The sequence below is a fragment of the Thamnophis elegans genome, chromosome Z (assembly GCF_009769535.1).
Source record: "Thamnophis elegans isolate rThaEle1 chromosome Z, rThaEle1.pri, whole genome shotgun sequence".
Taxonomy (NCBI): domain Eukaryota; kingdom Metazoa; phylum Chordata; class Lepidosauria; order Squamata; family Colubridae; genus Thamnophis; species Thamnophis elegans.
In genome coordinates this window covers 134,977,261-135,002,314 of record NC_045558.1, presented here as the reverse complement: position 1 = coordinate 135,002,314, position 25,054 = coordinate 134,977,261, and the positions used below count along the sequence as shown (strand labels likewise).

The window sequence follows — 25,054 nt, the reverse complement described above, 5'->3', positions numbered from 1 at the left end:
CATTGTGTATAGAGGCTGACGATATTCACTGGAAAAGGCTCAATGATGAAACTCTTCTATGTAAAATCATACAAATAAGAACATGAATATATTTGGTGATGACCGCAAAGGATGGTTTTGGGGTGGCAGTTTAGGTATTTCCATCAATTAAGGATAATGCTGTATTGGGGTTTGTACTTTAGAGAGTTTACTTTAGTTAGACCAAAGCTGTATTCTTTGAATAAAAGTTGCTCTTCTTATGTTATTTCTTTTTTAGATATGATTTTCTAGTGGCTTGGCTTCCTTTCATAATCAGTATTCGTCATCATTTAACAACCCCCCCCCCCCCAATAATCCCTTGCAAGGTGGAGTTTGGAGCTTGCAGAGCATTGAATGGCCAGATGCCCTTCCTGTTGCCAATGAGGAGCTTTGTTCAGCAGATATATTCACATTGCACCCCAGTGACGTGCGTTGAAGTTTATGGCTGGTGAGGCAGTCCTCTCCCCCAGCACCCCACTGATTAAAGCCCTTTCTTTCACCCACAGCAGAACTCAGGCGGGCAAAAGGAAGCGCTTTAGTCAGTGGGGTGCATGCCAGGGGGGAGAGGAGAGAATACCTCAGGCCTCCCCAAAGCCTCCTGGGACCAAAAACATGCCACGGGGGGACGCCACACCTCCCACACTCCATATTCGGCCTAGCAGGCCTCCCTGAAGCCTCCTGGGACCAGAAACAGGTCACAGGGGGACGCCACACCTCCCACGCTCCATTTTGGGCCTAGCAAGCCTCCTTGAAGCCTCCTGGGACCAGGGGTGCGGGGGCACACCAACACCTCCTGTGTCAGGCCTGCAATTACATTCCTTTTAGAATTTTGGCCTGCCACACTTTCTCTTATTTCATTATGCTGTTTCTTTAGTATAGTTGGTGGAAGGGGGGAATAGACAGGAGTAGGATTGTGGAATGTGTTATTGTCATTCCTTTCAAGAAGCTCAAGGTCATTTTTTGTCTCCGTACTTTTACACCTGACCAGAAGCAGCTGGGTCTGGATGCCAGCATGGAAGAAGAAGATTGGACCATGTGACGGATTGTGGGTGTGGGGACAAGATCATGAACTTTTAACCGGGTGGAATTGTGATGTCATTTCCAGAATTGGGATTAACACAGATGTGCCTAAGGTGTCTGATTTATTAAATTGGAACTTTAAGGATCATTTTGCCTTGGACTCTGATTTAATTCTACATGATACTTGGAATGCTGACATCCTGCTTCCCCCCACCATGCATGCATACATGCCCCTCCCCTGCTCCCCGCACATGAACGAGTGTCTCCCACATGCACCCCCTCTGCATGCATGTGTGTCAGAAGCCCCAAAATCAGCTGGCTGGCGGGAGGCACACGTGCATGCATGGTGGAGCTTAGCTGGGGTGAGGGCTCCAAAGGCCACCTGTGGAACACCTGCCATAGGTTTGCCATCACAGTTCTATACTGTACATAAACTACTAATTGGCAGGAGGGAAACTCTCACTTGTGCTGTCCCTGAGGAACTATAAAGAAATCACATGAGGAAAAAAAAAATCTTCCAACTCTTCACTGTTACTGAACAGAGTAATGTATATGGAGAAATGTTCCTCTCTAAACCAGTCTCCAGAGCATGTTTGATATATTGCTACAAGGTAAGAAAGAAAATGCTCTATTTGGTGTGGATTGTACGGTCTTTCACAGTTATGGTAATTTTGGGGGGTTGTGTGAATTCATTTTGAGATTCAAATGGAGCCCGAGCAACACAAATTAATTGGTTGCAAGCAATGGATTCTTAAAAAAGATTTAGGAGTTTGTAGTATTTGGTGCTCAGGAAAATATATGGCCTAACATGGAGTAAGGGCTGTAGGTGTTATATAGAAATTAAAATTATATAGCATAGCAGAGTTGGAAGGGACCTTGGAGGTCTTCTAGTCCAACCTCCTTAGGCAGGAAACCCTACACCACTTCAGACAAATGGCTATCCAGCATCTTCTTAAAAACTTCCAGTGTTGGAGCATTCACAACATCAGAAGGCAAGTTTTTTCCACTGACTAATTGTTCTAACTGTCAGAAAATTTCTCCTTCTAAGTTGCTTCTCTCCTTGATTAATTTCTACCGATTGCTTCTTTTTCAACCTTCAGGTGCTTTGGAGAAGAGTTTGACTCCCTCTTCTTTGTCTCAACCCCTGAAATATTGGAACAGTGCTATCATGTCTCCCCTAGTCCTTCTTTTCATTAAATTAGACATACCCAGTTCCTGCAACCATTCTTCATATGTTTTAGTCTCCGGTCCCCTAATCATCTTTGTTACTCTTCTCTGCTCTCTTTCTACAGTCTCAAAATCTTTTCCACCTCCTTGTGACCAATTAAAATTAAGGTTAGTAGTAAAATGGTTAGGATGACTCCTTCCATATATTAATTGGTTGCAAGCTTTCTCACCCAGCTTTGAAATCTGTTCACTAAAAAAAAAAAGAGAGAGTACCATTCTTATCTTGGAGTAACTGATCAGAGAGGGCTAAAAACAGAATAGAATAGAATTCTTTATTGGCCAAGAGTGATTGGACACATAAGGAATTTGTCTTCAGTGCATAAGCTCTCAGTGTACATAAAAGATATAAGTGATAAATCATGATCACAGTCATCATAAATACCTTCATCATGAATCATAAGATACAACACTTAGTGATAGTCATAAGATGCTAAATAAGCAATCAACAAAAATCAAACTAGGAAACTAAATAAAACAATATAAATCTTAACGATCCTAGCAACAAAGTTAAAATCACAAGTAGAGAAGGAGAGAGGTAATAGGAAGGATGAGAAAAGTGATAGTAATACAGTCTTAGTAAATAGTTTGACAGTGTTGTGGGAATTAGTTGTTTAGCAGAGTGATGGATGGGAGGGAACTGTCATTTTGTCTAATTGTTCTGGTGTATAGTACTCTATAATGTTGTTTTGAGGGTAGAAGATGAAACAATTTATGTCCAGGATGTGAGAGGTCTGTAGTTATTTTCCCAGCCCTCTTTTAGACTCGTGCAGTATACAGATCCTCAATGGAAGGCAGGTTGGTTGCTATAGTTTTTTTCTGCAGTTCTAATTATTCATTGAATTATTCATTGAATGGTTGCAGAGCCAAACAGGACTGTTATAGAGGTGCAGATGACAGACTCAATAATTTCTCTGTAGAACAGTTGAAAAACAAAGTGGGTATCTTTCTTACCTTGGAGTAACTGATGAGAGGGCTAAAAACAGACACCAAATCCAGACATTCCAATTATGAAACACAATTTTTTTTGCAGTAGAATACAAGGGAAATTCTTTCAAATTGCAACTGCTTCCTATCTACAAATATTCCTCACCACTCCTACATCTTTCCTTGTAAATTAACCATTTGTGTCTGTGTATGTATGTAGAGGTGTAAAGTTTCATGAATAGACAGTACATTTTCTTATCATTTTAGGAAGGCACCTGATAATATTACATACCACAATGAAGTTATGAAAGTGTTTGCCCACAAAGTTTAATACTTTTATTTTTTTTTTAAAAAAAAGTCACCATATTTTTGAAGGCTGTCCTTCAAAAATTTTATTTTTTTAATATAAAAAGTGTTTACTTTTATCTTTTAAAATGAACGTTCTTTATTTTCTTAAACAAACATCTCTATGCAATAACCATCAGAATTTACAACCTCATTCGCTACATTGAGATTAATTCTCTAATCCTACAATTATAATATTTTAAACAATTGAGCATAGGAAACCTGTTCATTTTCCATCTTAATAAGAATATAATAATAATATTAAGCATACTAATCCTCATAATCATAATACTAACAATTAACATGTTGTTTACATCTCTATCTTAACATATTTCCTACTCTTCTTTAATCACCTTATTTTATTTCCAACTACCATTCTTATTCTCTAACCATTGATAAAATAATTCCCAAATCATATAATTTTCAGTTTTTTCTTTCTCCTTAATTGCCAGTGCTAATCTGTTCATTACTGCACATTCTGATATTTTTCTAATCACCTTCTCATCAGCAGGAATCTCTTCACTTTTCCTTGCCTGATATTCAGCAAAAGAGAAATTAAATTAAAGAAGGAAAGATTATGAAAAGTGTTCATTTTTATTTTTTAAAATGAGCATTCCTTATTTTCTTGAACAAACGTCTCTATGCAATAACCGTCAGAATTTACAACATCATTCGCTACATTGAGGTTAATTCTCTAATCCTACAATTATATTTTAAACAATTCAGCATAGTAAACCTGTTCATTTTCCCCTCTTAACGTATCTACTAATAAGAATATAACAATGAATCCCAAATTAATCAAAGGTTCTGTGAGTAAAAAATATGAAACTTTTTGGTAACTTTGTACAGCAATTCCCTTCAGCCATTGAGTGATTAATGTTTGCTCAGATCCTATTGTATACCTTTCTTAGACCACAAATGATAATGTCTCCATAAATTGTTGTGTCTTTTTAGAAAAGAAGAAGGGGATGGCCAATGCTACATTTTTCAATGAATTTATTCTTCTGGGATTTTCAGAATTTCATAAACTGGACCTGGGGTTTTATACTCTCCTGCTTCTGATGTACCTCCTTTCACTTGTAGGACATTCCTTAATCATCATAGTGGTTTCCATGGAGCCTAAGCTCCATACTCCCATGTATTTCTTCCTCTTCAACTTCTCGGCGGCTGAGATTTCTTCCACAACAACAGAGATACCCAAGATGTTGGTCAACAGCTTCTCTGGCAAAAACACCATCTGCTTCACGTGTTGCATGGCCCAAGTTTTCATGGTCTTCACAATGGGAGCTGTGGAGTTCATCATCCTCACGGTCATGTCGTTTGACCGGTATGTGGCCATCTGCAAACCTTTGCATTATCAAATGATTATGACCAGTGGACTCTGTCGCAAACTCTCTTTGCTGGCGTGGATTGGTGGGTTTGGACTCATATTTCCTCAGTCAGTTGTGGTGTGGTCATACCCCTACTGTGGGACCAATCTCATTGATCATTTCTTTTGTGACATTGGCCCAGTTTTGCAGTTGGCTTGTGCTGATACAACAGTGATTGAACTAATAGGATTTGTTTATGGTGCTGTTATAATGTGGGGGTCCTTTGGGTTCTCTCTAATTTCATATATGCGCATCATAAACACCATCCTTCATATCCCTTCTGCCACGGGGAGGTCCAAAGCCTTTTTCACCTGTGCTTCCCATCTCATTGTTCTAACCATCTTCTATACAGCAGATATGCTCATGTACTTGAAACCTTCAACGCATGGCGACACCCGACTCAATAAGGCAATCTCGCTTGTGCGCACCAGCTTTGTACCCATGTTGAACCCTTTCATCTACACAATCCGGAACAGTGAATTCAAAACCGCTTTGTGGAAAGTGGTAACCAAAAGGACGAGTTTCTCCCACAGTGCATGATGCTAAATATCGAGATGATTCCATTATCTCTCCTTCTGAAAGAGAACTATGGAATCCCTGGTGCTCTGTGATCTCGGTTGCTTTCTTGCAGGGTTTTCATTACCCAAATAGGTAAAATCATCAACACTGCTATCCCAGATGTTGTTACCTGATTGGGTAATGAAATGTCTTCAAGAAATCAACCAAACTTAGAGACAACTAAGGACCCCACAGTTCAACCCTGAGCTACAAATATTCTCTTCTGTTGGGAAGAGAAAATATTTTATAATCCTCATCACAACCGCATCTGTTGGGAAATCTTTCAACGGTTGCACATCCATCTGGGATGAAATACGAAATTACATATGAAATTATGAAGTCTTTAAAATATTTCATGGCTCTTGTCAAGTCTTTGTCCATTTGACAATGTTTAGCTACCTCCATGGTCAAACACAACCCTGATGCAGCCCCCAATGATATCGAGTTTACATCCCTACAATAGGATGTTTGAAAGTTGAGCCTTTGCAACTAAATTCATAAATTCCTGTTTTCCTTGTTTTTGTTGTTATTAAGTATTGTTCATGTCTTTGAGAAGACGCAGAATTTTTACAGCAGATCAGTGGGAGAGGTCGAAAGGTGCTTTTTCCAAAAAGCAACTGGACTTTGTTTTTCCTTGAAGACATTTTGATTCTCACCCAAAAGTCCAATTGCCTTTTGAAAAAGCACCTTTGGGACAACCATGACCTGTATGATTGAGGAAGCCATTTAACTATGCACCGAACTGAAGAAGCTCCTTGGCTGAGAAGCAAAACATCTTCACGGAAAAGCAAAGTCCGGTTCCCTTTCCATCAGAAAAAAGAAAATATGGGATTCAGGAAGAAAGAGGCAAATATAAAGGTTTCTTTCCTCCCTATCTCCCTCCCTCCAGTCAATTGTGGCTGAAGGTCTTTAGAACTGAGAAAACCACTATGCACTATGTTCTGAAAATTAAACAGGGGGTTGAACTAGAACACCTCCAAGGTTCCTTCAAACTCTGTTATTCTGTTATTTACTTAAGCCAAAGGTCATACACGTTTTTAGCACTTGTTGGAAGTGACTCCCCTCCCAGAAGAATGAAAAATTTTGGGAAATATTTAGAAAGGCAGAATATTATATTTGTCTAAAGGAGAAATAGAAATCTTAAGGAAGACAGAAATTCAGAGCTTCAGGTCCCAGCCCACCAGCAGATATTTGGTGCCCATTGAGAAGGACTGGCCCAGCCCATCCACAAGGCAAAAGACCTTCTGCTCCAGGGTGATGGGATCAGAGCTAGGTTCCGCTGTGGGTTCACACGGATTCAGGTGATACTCTAGCTATGATTCTGCCCAGTTCAGCAAACCTGCAAATCCCACCCCTGGGTGGCCCCTCCCACCTTGCCCCTCCCTTCCCAGGAGTCCCCACGTGGCTCGTTTTCGATGCCAGGTAAGTACAGGACGAGGGGAGGGCAAAAAATGGGCCTCCCAAAAGTTCTGGAAGGCCATAAATGGGCCCATTTCCAGTCTCCAGAGGGCCTCCGGAGTACAGGGGAGGCCATTCTCAAATCCCTGGAAGCTCGGGAAAGGCTCTGGAGCCTGGGAAGGGAGAAAATGTCCCCTACAATGGTGGAGGAGGCCGGGGAGGCCATGCCCACCATGGCCAGCCCACCCAGCAACTGGGCAGAGAACCAGTTGCTAACATTTTTCAATCCCACCCCTGGTGGAATTTTTCTCCAAAGTTGAAACATGACCAGGCCTTCTGATTTCTCTCCGTAGGACTTCATTACTTTTCTCCCCATGGTCCTTCTTTGAATCTTTTCTAATATGTTGAGTAGACCTTTTTTAAAGTTTGCTGCTGGAAACCAGAGTATGTGCTCAGTGAAAATAAGCTCTAACCAAAAAATGTGGTTTGAACTAAGCGGTGGTTTCAAATCTTACGTATTATCAGAAATGAAGCATTCTTCAGTCCTCCTGCATAATTGAAACTGTCTTTGTGGCATCTCTCTACAGAAACCACCTGTTGAATAAGTAACAGAAATCTTTTTGCAGAACTAAAGCCGTAAGATCAACTTCTTATGAGATCGGTTTCCAAAGGTTGGAAGACTTAAGGGAAAAATAATAATAATAAATACATCCAGCTATTCATTTTGCAAGATACGTAATGAAACTTGATGGTGACAATGAGTGGCTTATCTTCATAATATTACCAAAGTGATATAAATCTTTTCTTCTTCTTCATTTTTTTGGAATGTTGACAGCCAAATGTCCCTAAATTGCTAAAGGGAAACAACAATCATCACTAGAACTCAAATTGCTCCAAATAACAATATCACTTAGACTTATATACCACTTCACAGTGCTTTACAGCCCTCTCTAAGTGGTCTATACAGGGCGGGGCATAACCTTTTCCTAGGGGGTCACAGCAAGATCGACAGCAGTTTACAACTTCCGCGACACCTCATTTTAAAGCCCATAAAAAACTGAATTGAATGAGCTATTAAATGTTAAATTTGCTTTAAGAATGGCTGGAAAATTCGATTCGGAAGAACAAAGGATCATTGACAGAATAAAATGCATTGCCTTTCGAGAGGCTCGCGATGCTGGAGCGACGTTTATCAATCGAAAATGGATTGCAAACAAATTGAAACGTCATCCGGATTGGGTTACTGATAATTGGAACAAAATAGCCCAAGAATGTTTCACAAAATTTGGAGAAGGGCGTCCTCTGCAACTGTCCCAAGAAAGCAAAGCCATCATTGCAACTGGCAGTCGCAAACAACGAAAAGGAAACCGAAAAGTGGCCCAAGAAATCCTTCAAATTCGTGGAAAACGAGTTGATCAAAGGACAATCGGCCGATATCGAGAACGAGAAGGTTTGAAGCCATTCCACGTCATTTGCAAACCATTGAAAACTCAAACACACGTTCAAGATCGGCTTTGGTTGTGCGATTGGTTGTCTGAATGGACCGAGGAAGATTTTCTTCATTTGGCGCCATCTGACGAATTCTTCGTTTATGCCATTCGAAAACCGAATTTCCAGAATGATCGAATTTGGGCTAAAGACGTCGACGACATCGCCAAACATGAACGATATCGACAAATCGTTCGCAATCCGACTTGCATCGGGATTTTCGTCATTTTCACAGCCAAGAAACTGCATTGGGTTTTGAAGGATAAAGGGGAATCCTGGGATGGCAGTTATTTCCGTGAGAAAATTTTATTGGAGAATGTCATTCCATTTCTCAGTGATCCAGACAATGTCTTGGTGGTTGGTGAGGCTGTCTTTCTTCATGACAAAGCTCCTTGCATGCGTGCAAATGCGACTCAGCAATTGTTAAAGGAAAACAATGTCGAATTTTGGGGCAATGACGTCTGGCCGGGAAATTCGCCAGATCTCAATCCGGCAGAGAACATTGGTGCCATAATTAAGGATGAAGTGGAAGCTCTGATGATTCAGGAGCAAGGTCAAAATCGATATTCGGTTGAAACTTTGAGAATGAATTTGGAAACTGTGTTGAAAAATCTGGAAAATCGAATGGAACTGTTTGAAGATTTGTTGTGTTCTTATCCACCTCGTTTGAATGCTGTTCGAAGGGCTAATGGTGGTCATACTGACTATTAAATCGTGTCAATAAACTCAGTTTTTGATGGGCTTTCGAATGGTGTATGAATTATTTGTGTTGTTATTACAAGTGTTGCTGTGACCCCCTAGGAAAAGGTTATGCCCCGCCCTGTACAGTCAGCCTATTGCCCCCAACTATTTGGGTCTTCATTTTACCCACCTCTGAAGGATGGGAAGCTGAGTCAACTTAGAGCCTGGTGAGATTCGAACTGACAAATTACAGGCAGTCAGCCTGCAGTACTGCACTCTAACCACTGCTCCACCATGGCTCTTGCATCAAATAGCATCTCTGGAATTCACAGAAATGATTGTGAGTCCAAACAAGAAAACCAGAATGGTTTTAATGGAACCAATTGAAAATATTTAGACCTATAAATTGAGAGATAGATAAAGCCATGATCATATTCAATGTCCTGATGTGAATCTATAGTTGGCCAGTGATCTACCTAATGGCAGTCTATTAGTGTTTCCTTTTATTAGGTTTCTGGAAAGTTTAACACTAAGAGGCAGATTTATTTTTTGTGCCACTTGTGCCCTTGCTTGGATCGGAAGGCCTTGCTAACAGCCACTCCCTTCCTGGTTAGTTTACTTCAATGTACTCTGCATGGCACTGCCCTTGAAGCTCACCCAGAAGTTACAATTGATCCAGAATGTGATGGCTTACACAGTGTTGGTTGATTGTTGATTTAGGCCTCTGTGTTCTGACCTAGGCTTCCTGAGACAGTAAAAAGCACACACTTAGACCCCAAAAGCCTTTCTTTATTTCAACAGATGTGAATTATGTTCATCCACTGTCCGTAATGAGTCACAAATAGTTTGTAAAGAGTCTGACCGAAGTCTACCAAAGTCTTTCAGGATAAGGCTGATAAGCACCCATCTTTATCTCCTTTGAAACACTGCCAAAGACCTAATTAGAAATTAGCTTTGCAAGGCCACACGGAGCACAGAGTCAACACAGAGAGTCAGATGTTAAATTGACCAGAATGAACAAAGTTGCTTCCTGCAAAGGCTCATGGGCCTTTGCTCCTCCTTTATGTCTTATGGGAGGAGCCAATCATCTCCAAGCCTTGCTCACAAGTTGCCCCTTTTCTCTTAACTTTTCTTGCCTTCTGGCTGCATGGGTGAACTGGGAACAGGCTCCCGCTGTTTCTTTGCCTCGCTGATTTCTTACTCTGGAGGCTCCGGAGGGAGCACATAACTGGCAGATGACCTGGCCCACTTTCTGCCTCTGATGCAGAGCCCTTGTTCGAGCCTTCCCCAGACTCCAGGACTGGCCCGTGTTCCTCCCCAACCTCCTCACTGTCTGACTCTCCCGCCAGCTCCTCAGGCCACCGGCAGAACACAACACTTTACAGTACAAGCTACACTCAGTCTTGGTTTTCTTCTAATGCAATTCAAAGTGCTGTCAATCACTTTTATAGACATATATGACACATAGTTAAAAATTTATGGGATTCCCTGTGGATATTTGTCCATCCTAAGAGATCACATAAAGTCGACACACTCCAGGTCCCTTCTCTTCAGTGATGCTGTTGGAAGAAATCTCCATCTGGTTCAGTTCCAAGTGGGAAGAAAGACACTGGAAACATGGAGGTTGAATGAAATGATGGTTTACTGATGAACAGGACCACATGGGTTTGAAGTCCTGGGCAGCTGACCACGTGGAGTGGAGAGTGAGGGTTATTTATACCCTCTCTTGGGCCTTTCCCTTGAGCTTCTTGTTCCTGTGCAAGCTATTGACTGCTGTAGGGGTGACAGCTAACATTTTAGGTTTTCTGAATCAAGCTTGGTTGAAGCTTGGACAATGGCTGGGTTTGTTGTGCAATTTCTATTGTGGCTGAATGACTTTTCCCTGAAGGATAATCCCATCATCCTGGAGCTGAAGGTCTTTTCTTTTGTAGATAGGCTGGCCCAGAGTTTCTTAATGGGCACCAAATATCTTCTCAGGACAGAGAGCTGAAGCTCTGAGTTTCTGTCTTCCTTTCCATTTCTCTTTTAGGGCAAATATAAAATTGTGCCTTTCTAAATATTTCTCAAAATATTCCATTCTTCTAGGAGGGGTGACTACCCTCAGGGGATAGGCAGGAACAAAGAAAAGAAGGGAAATTTCTCAAATGCAAAATTTTTTGCTTATCCTGGAGTATGTGAGAACATGCAAACACTCAACTGATGTGGACATTGTAAATATGTCACCCTTGCAATGTGAACTCAAGGCAAATACTGATCTTATATTACAGGATGGGCTGTTTTGTTTTGTTTTTACATTTACCTCCTTCTATGATTGCCTGGTGAGTAACAACTACAGGTATTGGGTAAAATTATCCAAAACTATGACATAGAACCAGAGGTGGGTTCCTACCAGTTTGCACCTATTTGGTAGAACCGGTTCGTCAAATCTACCAAACCGGTTAGAAGAGGTTCCACCAGTGGACCCGGAAAGCAGGCCACACCTACAGAAGAGGTTCCAAAAACTTTTGAAACCCACCACTGTATGGAACATTCCTAATTCCAAAGTAAGCTATATTCCCCTAATAAAAGAATAACACCTCTTACAGTGGTGGGATTCCAAATCTTTTCCTACCGGTTCTATGAGAGTGTGTTTTGCGTCCGTGTGCAACACTCAAAGACCGCCCTCGGTTTCAGCACCGGTGAGCTGAGCTGCTTTTCAGCTCAGCTGAGGCACGGCAATCTGCTCTGCCGTGCGAGTCAGCTGAGTTAAAAAAGAAGGGAATATAGGACAGGGAATGATGAGGGGAGAGGGCAAGGCCAGCCCGAGGTGATATTTGCTGGTTCTCTGAAGTACTCAAAATTTCTCCTACTGATTTTCCCGAACCAGTCCAAACCAGCTGAATACCACCTCTGCACCTCTTTCCCCAATTGTAGATCCAGGATGAGGAACTGCCAGGCAGAAAAAGTAGGAGATTCCTTTGACAAATAGACATTAAAAACAACCGCAAACCTCTGCAAGCTTGCATCTATAAAGCAGCTCATTGTCATAAGCAAGATATTTGTGTTTGCTATAACCCAGTTTCATGGAGCATTCATGTATCCATGTGCATTGAATGAGGGGTCCTTGGTGCTCTCTGATCTTGCTTGTTTCCTTGCAGGCATTTCGTTACCCAAACTAGGTAACATCATCAGTTTTAATCCAAATGGATGACATGCAGGGGTGGTATTCACTTATGTTCCCTACTGGTTTGCAAAATGTGAGCGCGCACACATCCACACATGCACCTGGCCTTCCACGCATGCAGTTTGATCATGTGTGTGGCTTGCATGCATGTGCACATCTTGAAAACCTGCCTAAATAGGACAGCATAGAGCCGGGGAGGGTTTCTATGATTTCCACTACTGATTTGGGCGAACCGGTCCAAACTGGCTGAATATCACCTCTGATGACATACCACTGATCTACAGTATATTACAGCAGACAGAGGACAAAAGAATGGAGTTCAACTTAGGACAAGCAGTTGGGGGAATGCAAGACTTGTAAAGAGTCATGCACTATTAGGATCTCCTCTTCATTTTTGTTACTACTCTCCACAGAGCTGTTTTGAAGTCACTGTTTCGGATTGTGTAGATGAAAGGGTTTAACATGGGTATGAAACTCGTGTGGAAAAGAGACAACATTTTGTTAAGTCGGCTATCACCATGTGTTGAAGGCCTCAAGTACATGAACATAAGCACCATGTAAAACATGGTTACAACAGTAAGATGGGAGGCACAGGTAAAAAAGGCTTTGGAACGCCCAGTGGCAGAAGGGATCTGAATTATAGTGAATATAATGCACACATAGGAGATCAGGGAAAATCCAAAGGAACCCCACATGATAGCAGCTCCGTATATGAGTCCTACCAATTCAAATACAGTTGTGTCAACACAAGCCAACTGCAAAACTGGACCGACATCACAAAAGAAATGATCAATGACATTGTGCCCACAATATGGGTATGTCCACACCATGGCCGATTGAGGAAATACGAGTCCAAACCCACCAATCCACGCCAGCAAAGACAGTTTGCGACAGAGTCCACTAGTCATAATGGTTTGATAAAGCAAAGGTTTGCAGATGGCCATGTAGCGGTCAAACGACATGACAGTGAGGGTGATGAACTCCACAGCTCCCAATGTGAAGACCATGAAACCTTGGGCCATGCAACACGCAAAGCAGATGGTGTTTTTGCCAGAGAAGCTGTTGACCAACATCTTGGGTATCTCTGTTGTTGTCAAAGAAATCTCAGCTGCGGAGAAGTTGAGGAGGAAGAAATACATGGGAGTATGGAGCTTAGGTTCCATGGAAACCACTATGATGATTAAAGAATGTCCTACAAGTGACAGAAGGTACATCAGAAGCAAGAGTGTATAAAATCCCAGGTCCACTTCATGTAATTCAGAAAATCCCAGAAGAACAAACTCAGTAATAAATGTAGCATTTGCCATCTTGTTCTTCCCTAAAACAATGACAGTAATTTATAGAAACATGAGTGGAGTGGAGTGGAGTGGAGTGGAGTGGAGTGGAGTGGAGTGGAGTAGAGTAGAGTAGAAGGGTAGGGTAGGGTAGGGTAGGGTAGGGAAGGGAAGGGAAGGGAAGAGAAGAGAAGAGAAGAGAAGAGAAGAGAAGAGAAGAGAAGAGAAGAGAAGAGAAGAGAAGAGAAGAGAAGAGAAGAGAAGAGAAGAGAAGATATTTATTGGCCAAATGTGCTTGGACACTCAAGGAATTTGTCTCCAGTGCATAACCTCCCACTGTACATACAAATAACAAGTGATAAATCATGATCATAATATTCATAAAATACATTCCTCGTAAATCTTAAGATACAGCACTTAGTGATAGTCATAGGATACTAAATAAGCAACCAACATAAATTATACTTGGTTATTAAATAAAGCAAATCATATATATCATAAGAGACAAATAACAAAGTTATTGTCATAAGAAGTTAAGGAAATAGGTAATAGAAAATATGAGAGGAATAATGGTAATACAGATCTCAGTGTTGTGGGAATTAACTTTGTCTAGCAGAGTGATGCCCTGTGGGAAAACTGTCCTTGTTTCTTGTTGTTGATGATACTTATAGCATCATCTTGAGTGAACAAGTTGAAGCTGTTTATGTCCAGGATGTGAGGGTTATGTAGATATTTTCACAGCCCATTTTCTGGCTCAGATGCAGGTCCTCAATGAAGACCGGCTGGTAGCAATTGGTTTCTTCTTCTTCTACATTTCTAACGATCCATTGAAGTCTGTGTCTTGTCTTGTTTGGTTGCCATGCCAAACCAATCAGTTATACAGGTGCAAATGACTGTAATAGTCATTCCTTTTTAGGACTGAGTAATATAGTCATGACTAAATGCCAAAGGCGCACGGAACACTGTTACCTTCCCATCAAAGGGGGTTCCTATTTTTTTCTACTTGTGTTTTTACATGCTTTAGAACTGCTAGGTTGGCAGAAGCTGGGACAAGTAACAGGAGCTCACTCCGTTACGTGGCACTTGGGATTCGGACCACCAAACTGCTGAGCTTTTTAATAGACAAGCTCAGAATCTTAGCTACTGAGTCACTGCATACCCCTGAGCCACTGTGTCCCTCTTTAAACATTAAGAATAGGTAAAATCTAGCAGTAGAGAAGAGCACTTTGAAGGAAGGGTAATAGAAAGAAGAAGAGAAGCATCACTTACATACTTTAAAAAAGACTTTGGACTTATATCCACCAAACGACTAGACACAAGAACAGTTTTTCCCTGAATGCCATCCCTCTGCTAAACAACTAATCCCCACAACACTGTCAAATTATCTACTAAGACTGTATTACTTTTATTCTTCCCTCCCTCCCTCCCTCCCTTCCTTCTCTTCCTTCCTTTGAAGGAAGGATAATAGAAAGAAGAAGAGAAGCTTCACCTACATAGTTTAAAAAGATATTGGATTTATCTCCTATAATCTCCAGTAGGATTGCTAAAATGGTCTACTCAAATTCTCAAAATAACTGTTGATTGTTGTTGCTTGATGTCCAACAAAACTGAGTTGTCCATCCCTTCTTCTTCATGAAGCCAATGTAGGTAGCCACCAACAAACCATTGGTCCATGAAGGCTCATTCCCCCGCTTTTAGGTGTAGCCCTCCCACCCTATAGGGTGGAAATTTATTTTCTGAACATGGAGATGAGAATCTGAGGATGTCATGTTTATACGTAGCTCCGAATCAGTTTCTTGAAAACAGCTACATTCACTTCCTCAAACTCAAGTCGATTAATGATTTAACTGAGAGGGAGAACATAATAGAATTGAATTCTTTATTAGCTAAGTGTGATTAAACACACAAGGAATTTGACTTTGGTGCATATACCCTCATTGTACATAAAGAAAAATAAAATTGAATACATTCATCAACAATCTTAAGATACAACACTTAGTGATAGTCATAAGTTACTAATAAGCAATCAAATTATACTAGATTATACAACTATATAAAATTTAAAAATTCAAGCAACATGGTTATAGTCATAAGTGGAAAGAGATAGGTACTGAGATGGAAGAGAGGAATAATAGTAACACAGTCTCAGTAGATAATTTGACAGTGTTGTATGGATTAGTTGTTTAGCAGAATGATGGCATTCGGGGGACAACTGTCCTTGTGTCAAGTAGTTCTGGTGTGCATGCCTATAAAGGCATGGATAAAGAACAATTTAATTAATAGTTGGATTAGATAAAAGTCCTAATTAATCAGATTTATTTCATTAACGTTCCAACAATTCCATGCCATAATATAAAACCCTGAACAACTCAAAAGCATCAGAATGCTCCTGCATTAAAAATAATTTTTTTTTCATACCTTTGGCAAGAGGCAAAATTAGAGCATTATTCCAGCATGAAATATATAGGGGGAAAAATGTTATTTTTCAAAATACCTGAACGTAAAGATGATCTCATCCAATAATCCAGCATTAAAAATATCGCCCCGGGTTCAGTGCCAAACAAATTTCACAACAAAACCAAACTCATACTGAGGTAGTATTCAGTAAGTCTAATACGTAGATAGATTTTGTTCAGAGTTGGATTAAGATTTTATTTTTCTTCTGACTCTCTTGGGATCTACCCATGCCAATTTAAGAAAGCTCATTAATCTTGAGGCAAATCATGTCTATGCCACAATCTGTATCATTTCTCTTTCTGTCTGTACACCAGAGGTGGGTTCCTACTGGTTCACACCAGTTCGGTAGAACCGGTTTGTCAAATCTACCGAAACGGTTAGAAGAGGTTCCACCAGTGGACCTGGAAAGCAGGCCACACCTACAGAAGAGGTTCCAAATTTTTTTGAAACCCACCACTGCCGTACACACATTCACACACAAACAAACAAACAAACACACAAACTTAACTTTTCCTCTGTACTCCTTCTACCTATAATATTTCTGCAAGCTATGGGTCCACCTCTCCTAAGTATAGAGGTAGAGTACACTTTATATGGTATTTCTTGACCACAATATACGTCTTTGCAATAGGGCCGAAAATGGCCTGCAGGGTGCTTAGATCTGCCCTGAGGGGCTGTCCTGGAAACAGCAAAAGGCCACCCTACGATGCCTCTACGAGTGAAAATGCCCCTCCCCAAGGCTCCGTTTTGGCTATCAAAACAAAATAAAAATAAAACAAAAGGAGAAATGTTTTCCCTTTTGCATTTGAGCCTGCACAAAGGGACAATAAAGGAGAAAGGGAAGACACAGAAAAAGAAGGAAAGATGGGAAGAGAGCAAGGAAGGAAAAATAAGGAAAGAGGGGAAGGAAGAAAAAAGAAGAAGGAAGAGGGAAGGAAAAAGAAGAAAAGGGAAGGAAAGGAAGGAAGGAAGATTATAATGAGAGTGAGTGAGGGTCTCAGGGAATTCCTGCCTTAGCATTGGCCACCACAGATGCCCCTGACAAGAGTCCTTGACCACACCCACCATGGCCACACCCATCCCTGGCCACACCCACCATGGCCACACCTACCCCCGACCCTCTGATGTCAAACACAACCTTGATTCGGCCCTTAATGAAATCGAGTTTGACACCCCTGCAACAGGATGTTTGAAAGTTGAGCCTTTGCAGCTAAATTCATAAATAATTTCCTGTTTTCCTTCTTCTTCTTAATTCTTGTTGTTGTTGGTATGTATTGTTTATGTCTTTGAGAAGACCCAGAATTTTTACAGCAGATCAGTCGGAGAAGTCGAAAGTGCTTTTTCCAAAAAGCAACTGGATTTTGTTTTTCCTTGAAGACGTTTTGCTTGTGACCCAAAAGTACAATTGCCTGTTGAAAATGCACCTTTGGGGCAATGAGGACCTGTATGATTGAGAAGACATTTAGCTATGCACCGAACTGAAGAAGCTTCTTGGACGAGAAGTGAAACGTCTTCAAAGATAAACCAAAAAGTCCAGCTGCCTCTTGAAAAAGCACCTTTGAGATAACCATGACCTGGATGATTGAAAATCTCTATATACCTCAGTAGGAGAGAGTTATATTCCTGAGTCTAGTTCATTCATTTGCTTCATGATAAATACTTCTATTGAAAGAATGGAAACAATGCAACTTTATGAAAGCTTTGCTATGGATTGAGGATCCTGCAGGTTAAATGTTGCTCATGTAGCCTCTAACAGGGGTGTCAAACTCAAACCTATAGGATGAATCCGGCCCACCGGGTACTTAAATCTGGCCCACAGGCATATCAAAGGACGGGCTGGCAGTGCTTCTGCCAGCTAAAATGGCGCACACACAAACACACACACACACACAAACACACACACGCACACACACATTGGGCCTCCTCCGTATTCCATCGGCCAGCCAGTGCCGGCTGGCAACTACAAGGAGGAGGGCCTTCTCAGTAGTAGCCCCGACCCTTTGGAACGAACTCCCCGTGGAGATTCGTACCCTCACCACCGTCCAGGCCTTCCGCACAGCCCTCAAGAACTGGCTAGCCCGTCAGGCCTGGGGACAAGGATAGTTGCCCCTCCCGAATGATGAATGTATGTTGCTTATTACTTTTATTATATGTGTCTATGTCACTGTTTGTACTTCCCCTCCCTGATTTTATGTGAGCCGCCCTGAGTCCCCTCAGGAAAAAGGGCGGCCTACAAATGTTAATAAACATCCAAACATCCAAACATCCAAACATTATAGTCAAATGCATGTTTAATACTTATAATAAATTTTAAATAAGAGATCAAAGCTTAATGCATTAAATAAGCTTAATAAGCAAAATAAGATCAAAGCTTAATGCATTAAATAAGAGATAAAAGCTTAATGCATATAAAGAGGAAATGTTTTCCCTTTTGCATTTGAGCCTGCACAAAGGGACAATAAAGGAGAAATGTATTAATACAGATGGATTCGGAAACAGAATTAGTTAAAGATTGTATGATAAAGTGGGCTCAAAACATTGAAGAACCAATAATGCTGGATACATGGGAAAGAATCTGGGTAAGAAATGTGAAATTTACACAAGCTCAAAACCTGAGAGAAAAATTTTATAAGATGTTCTATAGATGGCATTTAGATCCTAAAAAGCTGGCTTCTATGTATCCGAATTTACAGCCTAAATGTTGGAGATGTGGCTCTCTCGATGCTACATATTTTCATATATGGTGGACCTGCCAAAAGGTTAAGGCATTTTGGATAAAAATATGGTGGATTATGCAAAATATCTTTAAAAGAAGGATAAAGTTTACTCCTCAGTTATTTTTACTAGGTATAAGTATTGATTTTACAGTGGTAGAGACTAACTTGATTCTGCACCTAATAACGGCGGCAAGACTGTTGGTGGTGCAATACTGGAAGAAGGAAGACTTGCCTACAACTCAAGAATGGACATTAAAAGTTACAAACTTAGCCGAGATGGCTAAAATATCGGCATATTTTAAAGATCACTCAAATGAGAGATATAAACGAGACTGGAAAAAATGGATTGACTATATACAAAATAAATACGGGACCAAGAAATTCCTATGTTTAAGATCAGAAATGATTTAAATTGTTTAAAGTAACTCAGCAAGAAGAAGCTAAGATCAATGTAGAGATGTTATTAATTTCTTTATTTCTTTTTTCTCAATAGATTTTAGACTGTGTTTGTTAAAAATCCATACCGTGTACGGGTTCTGGGAAGTCGGGGGGGGGAAGGAGGAGGGGGGTTGAGGGGAGGGTGGAGGGAGGGAGGGGTATACATTAGGCTAGGCACGATGTGTTAGTTCTCAATGCAATGTGACTCTACATGTATACTGTTTTTCTTTGAAAATATTTTTATAGAAACACTTTGTAAGCAACGTGTACATAGTCTATATAACCTGGTTTGAAAAAAAAATACTATTTACTAATAAAGATGCTTAAAAAAGGAAAAAATAATAATAAAATACTTATAATAATTTTTTATATACACTGGATTTATGATATTACAATGATAATAATGTATACATATATATCAGATTGATAATTTGTGATTTTATATACAATTGAAATTGAGGACTATGGAAATGATGCACAAAAACTTTGAAACCAAACGACATGCTGTACACGATTGAAGAAGGTTCTATGTATTATGTGTTGTCTGTCTATGTCTGTCCAAAAAAAGAAAAAATATTCTTTATTATTATTATTATTATTATTAAAGAGAGAGAAGGAAAAGGAACAAGAAACGATATTCAATTATTTTTGGGTTTGCGGAAATACCACCTCAAGAAAATATAAATTAAAAGCTGGAAGAGACACCTGCAGCAATAGAGAGGAGGAGAGGAAATGAGAGAAAAAGGAGGGAAGGAAGAAAGAGGAGAGGAAGATGGAAGGGAGAGAGAGGGTAGGAAGGGGAAGAGGTAGAGAAAAGTAGGGAAGAGGTAAAGTTAGAAGGAAGGGAAAGGAGAGGAGTAAGAAGAAAGTAGAGAAGGGAGGGAGGGAGAGAAAGGAAGAAAGGAGAGGAGATGAGAGGAAGAGGAGGGAAGGAAGATAGAGACGAGGAGAGGAAGATGGAAGGGATAAGGAGAGAAAGAGAAAAGGAGAGAGGGTAGGAAGGGGAAGAGGAAGAGAGGAGAAGGGGAGAGGCAAGGGAAGAAGAAAGGGAAAGGAGAAAGGAAGGAAGTAGAGAAGGGAGGGAGGGAGAAAAGAAAGGGAGGAGAAGGTGGTGTCAATGCAGGCGAGGGATGGTAAACTAAGCAACCCAAATGGAGTAGTATAACCCTATAAATGGAATGATAAATGTATAAGAATCATGATTGTAAAGGGAAAAAAAGAATAACAATTACGTGAATGTATACCTATAATTGTATATAGAGAACAAAAAAAAAACCTTTTTATTAAAAAAAGAAGAAAGATAGAATCTATCCAAGTGTGGGTGTGCATGCTTGTTAGGTATCTTTCTGTGATTGCACACAAACATATTCAGGATGTAAATGCATATATGATCTGTTTTCCTTTTGAAATAACAGTTATTCAGAAAAGTATGGCATTTCAGCTAGAAAAATAGGTGTTTCATTATCCATTTTGGGGAGGCAATATATTTGCTGCCAGAACATGACATCATTTCCCTAGATGTGCCAGGAACATTCCTCCTTATCACGTGATTGATTTGACAACTGACAAAGCCCAAATTTAGTTAACAATTCAGACATTTTTTTTTAATAATGGTATCTATCTCCAAACTGCAAGGCGACCCCTTGATGTCAGGGGTGGGTTTCTCGCCCCGTTCCAACCAGTTCGGTTGGAACGGGGACGGCGGCGTCCTCGTGCACGTGCACGGTGCACGCATTCATACTAGCATCTGTGCGATGCTCCAGCTGCTCCTGGAGGATCGCGCAGGCACTGTATGCATCCTGTGCATGCGTGGAAGTGCAGAACTTGTCAAAACTGGGTAAGGAGCGCGGGTGGGCGGATGGGCCCTTCGACGTTCCCGGAAGTTACTTACTTCTGGGTTCGCCGACCAACCGGTTCGCAGGGACCGCTGCGAACCGGTTGAAACCCACCCCTGCTTGATGTGTATGGTGACTCACAGCTTCTTGTTCCTTGGAGTGCTGGCTTACCAGATTTTTGTCTGGAATGCGTCGGTGGATTCTGCTCTTTCTTGCTTCTGCCGGGGCTTCCAAAACCCATGTCTGGGTGGTCTTGGTCTTGCCATCGGGCTGACAGAGCTTCCCGGTGGTTGATCGGACGGGTGTTCACTTCTGCAGATTCGGGCTAGGTGTCCTCTGCGGTCACAGCACTGACAGATAACGTCCCTGAAATGGCAAGCAGACCTCTGATGATTTCCACCACAGCCGGTTTACCTCCCATAGACCAATTAGATCACACAGGTTAGGCCTTCTCTGGATCCCATCTGCCAGCCAGTGTCGGCTGGCGACTCCCCGGGGGAGAGCCTCCTCTGTTGCAGCTCCAGCCCTCTGGAACGATCTCCCCGTGGAGATCTGGACCCTCACTACCCTCCCGGCCTTCCGCAAAGCCCGCCTCCTGCCAATAACCTCCCTGCGTCCCATCAGATCGCATAGAGCGGGCCTCCTCCGTATTCCATCCGCCAGTCAGTGCCGACTGGCGACCACCCGGAGGAGAGCCTTCTCAGTTGCTGCTCCGACGCTATGGAACAATCTCCCCGTGGAGATTCGTACCCTGACCACAGTCCAGGCCTTCCGTACAGCCCTCAAGATCTGGCTAGCCCGTCAGGCCTGGGGATAAATTTTCTTGCCCCTCCCGAATGCTGAGTGAATGTTGTGTTTTAGTACTTTTTAGTTATCTCACATTTTTTTTCTGTATTTTGTCTTTCACTCCCCTTCCCTTACTATTGTAAGCTGCCCTGAGTCCCCTCAGGGAAAAGGGCGGCCTATAAATGCTAAATAAAATCTAAAAAAAATCTAAAGCCGTTAAGTCCTGGCTGCTCCAGCAGGCCGGGGGGCTTTCGAAATATCCAGCCCCTCGGAAATTGTGATTGTTGTATATTTTAATATGTTGTCTTGTGTATTATCCCCTTCCATTGTTTTATTGTAAGCCGCCCGGAGTCCTTCGGGAGTGGGCGGCATACAAGCTCAATAAAACGAAAACGAAACGAAACGGTGCAAGATGGGAAACAACTTTCAAAATTGTGCATCATTTTTTTCTTCTCGAATCACAAGTGGCAGACCTCGTCCTCGCTGTCAGATGAGTTTTCTCGTTTGATGTTCTCGCAATGGACCTCTGCTGCTCTGTGCGTGCTTTTGGGGCTGCTGCGTTTCTGTAGGGTCTCAGTGGTTTTAGTTGAGGATTCTGTAGCTCTTGCCTCATCTAGAGCGGCTTGTAGTGTGAGGTTTGTTTTGGCCAATAGCCTGCGCTGCAAGTTAACTTCTCTTATGTGACATATCTGGGCCAGGATCTGGGAGTTTGACAAGCCTGCCATACACTTTCAGTTTCCCAGAATAAAGATTGGGTTTCATGGGGATGAGAGGGCGATAGAAATAGATGATAGAGATATAGATAAACAGAGAGGGGAGAAGGAATAGAAAGAAAGATAGAATAAAAAGTTAGAAAGATGGAAAGAAATAGAGAAGCAGAAAAACAGACGGATGAGAGATAGATGATAGACAGATAGATGATAGAGAGATAATAGATGATGGATAGACAGATGGACATAGATGATAGATGATAGATGATAGATAGATAGATAGATAGATAGATAGATAGATAGATAGATAGAAAGATAGAAAGATAGAAAGATAGAAAGATAGAAAGATAGAAAGATAGAAAGATAGAAAGATAGAAAGATAGATAGAAAGATAGAAAGATAGAAAGATAGAAAGATAGAAAGAGAAAGATAGAAAGATAGAAAGATAGAAAGATAGAAAGATAGAAAGATAGAAAGATAGAAAGATGATAGAGAGACAGATATGAGAGAGAGAGAGAGAGAGAGAGAGATATGATAGAGGATTGATGATAGATGATAGATTGATGATAGAGATGATAGATAGATGATAGATGGCTGGATGAATAGTTAGATGATTGATAGATAAATAGAAAGATAGATATCCTTTAATAATGCCTTCATCAAAATAGAGAATCAAGTTTCTCTTTTTTCTGCCACAATACTTTTCTAGCTAGAGCAAATGTTCTTATTGCCAGACCAGAAATCTCATTTTTTTTAAAATGTCTGAATGGTTAACTAAATGTGGGGCTTTGTCAGTTGATAAAGTTAAGGATTTTTAAGAGGCCATCATGGCATCAAATCAATCATGCTATAAGGAGGAATGTTACTGCAAAGTAATACAAAAAAATAGAACATCTAGAAAAACAATGTCATATTCTGGCAGCAAAAAATATTGCCTCCCCAAAATGGATAATTAAACCAGGGGTGGGTTTCAACCGGTACGGACTGGTATGGCCATACCGGATGGTGAAATTTAGCATGCCTTAACCTATCCGTTGTTCTGGAGGCTCGTTACTACTCACTCCCCTGGCCTGCCCCCACCCGCTCGCTCCCCCACCCGCCCACCCAGTAACTGCTCCCTCGCTCGCACCACTTGTCAACACCAGGCTTGCCCCACCCACCTACTTCCTTTGCTAAAGCGGAGAAGCCCACATGGCGTGTGCTCCCTTCTCTTTCACAGCCGTCTCATTTCCAATGAGGAGGGATCCATGCATTTTTCCTCTCTCTGCATGGATTTTCCCATTGAAAACAAGTCGCTGTGACACACACAAACACACACACACACACACACACACACACACACACACAGGAGGCTGGCAAAAAAGAAGCCTCTGTTTCTTCGCTGCCATGGCTCTCAAAGGAAAGAGACGAGGAATCAAGCCCTGGACCTCATCTCTGCCTCTTTCCTTGAGAGCAAAGCTCTAGGCCACCCACATTGACTCCCTCACACCAGCGGCCAATACAGCAGGTAAAGGGAGGTGGAGGAGCCCAAACATTCATGCTTAATTATTTGTCTTATCGGGCGGCCCCACGCGAAGCCGAGAAAAGGTGGGCAAGTGCCTCTCAACTTTGCAACCTGAAGGCTGGTATTTCATCTCTGTGGAGTGAATCAGACCTCAAGCCATGGCCCGCCTGCCTCTCCTTCGCGCCTCTTGCAGTTGCCAGCTGCTCAGAGAAGATGGGAGGCCTTGTCTGCCAACTTGTGTAAGACAGGACAGGCAGGCTGGCGGGTGCATGACTTTGCCAAGGAAAACATAGAAGGTGTAGAATCAGCTCTTCCTGAAGATGAGAAGGCTCAGAGCCCACACCTGCTCACCTGCCAGCAGAAGCCTCCCAGGAGATTTTGGCTGGCATGTGCACAGAGGAAGCTCCAAGCCTTTTTGCCTTCAGGCAGAGCTGATTCTGCATCTTCTATGTTTTCCTGGACAGCCGAAGGAAAAGCCCTGGGGACGTATTGGAAATTTTAAATTCATTGATTGGCTTACTAAATTGAAAAGATTGAGGCGGCTATAGAGGGGGGCTGTCTAACAGAGCCACCCCACATGGGGCTGGATCGCCTGTCCAGCATTACGATCTAGCTCTCTGCTAAGTGTAGCAAAATAGCTAGGTGAGGAGAGGCTGGTATCTGGGAGAGATCAACAATGCTCACGCAAAACCTAGTCCATTCTACCAGAAAGTCACTGCTTGGCTTTTAGCACAGATTATAGCCATTGGGGAGCAAGCCAACCAGCTGCCGCTACACAAGCCAAGATGCTGCATTGAGGCCAATTTTCTGTGCTTATCTCTATTCCGATTGGCACTTGAATCAGCTGTAGCCACTTGACAGGGAAATTACCGGTCACACCGTAAGGCGATTGATCTTGTATCAATATCTCACTGGGACTTTTCCTTTGGCTGGCAGGAGGAGGAGAGAGAAGCTGCTTTAGCCACTCTCTTCCAAAAGCCCCGCTGGGACCGAAAAGGCACCCTTTTGAACAGGAAAAGATCAGCTGAGGACGTGGAACCATGCGTAAGCTGAGCAGAAGGAACGGCCCTTCCCCAAAGATGCACTCACTCACTCCAGACCTACTTGTATAAGACAAGACAGGCAGGCAAGCCGGTGCGTG

General features: G+C 41.8%; 2 protein-coding genes across 2 annotated transcripts; one reads left to right on the top strand and one right to left on the bottom strand.

The window, feature by feature from the left end:
- Window positions 1-4,502: 4,502 nt before the first annotated feature.
- On the top strand, window positions 4,503-5,444 carry LOC116521913 (olfactory receptor 6X1-like). The gene has a single exon (XM_032236547.1). It carries the CDS (start codon window positions 4,503-4,505, stop codon window positions 5,442-5,444), a length of 942 nt encoding a protein of 313 aa, XP_032092438.1.
- A 7,122-nt stretch (window positions 5,445-12,566) lies between these two features.
- LOC116521912 (olfactory receptor 6X1-like) lies at window positions 12,567-13,499 on the bottom strand. Its single transcript, XM_032236546.1, has one exon. It carries the CDS (start codon window positions 13,497-13,499, stop codon window positions 12,567-12,569), a length of 933 nt encoding a protein of 310 aa, XP_032092437.1.
- Between the last annotated feature and the right edge of the window lie 11,555 nt (window positions 13,500-25,054).

What these genes read in the sequence shown, in the direction of transcription:
- LOC116521913 (XM_032236547.1), top strand. Translation starts at nt 4,503, where the DNA reads ATGGCCAATGCTACATTTTTCAATGAATTTATTCTTCTGGGATTTTCA.
- LOC116521912 (XM_032236546.1), bottom strand. Translation starts at nt 13,499, where the DNA reads ATGGCAAATGCTACATTTATTACTGAGTTTGTTCTTCTGGGATTTTCT.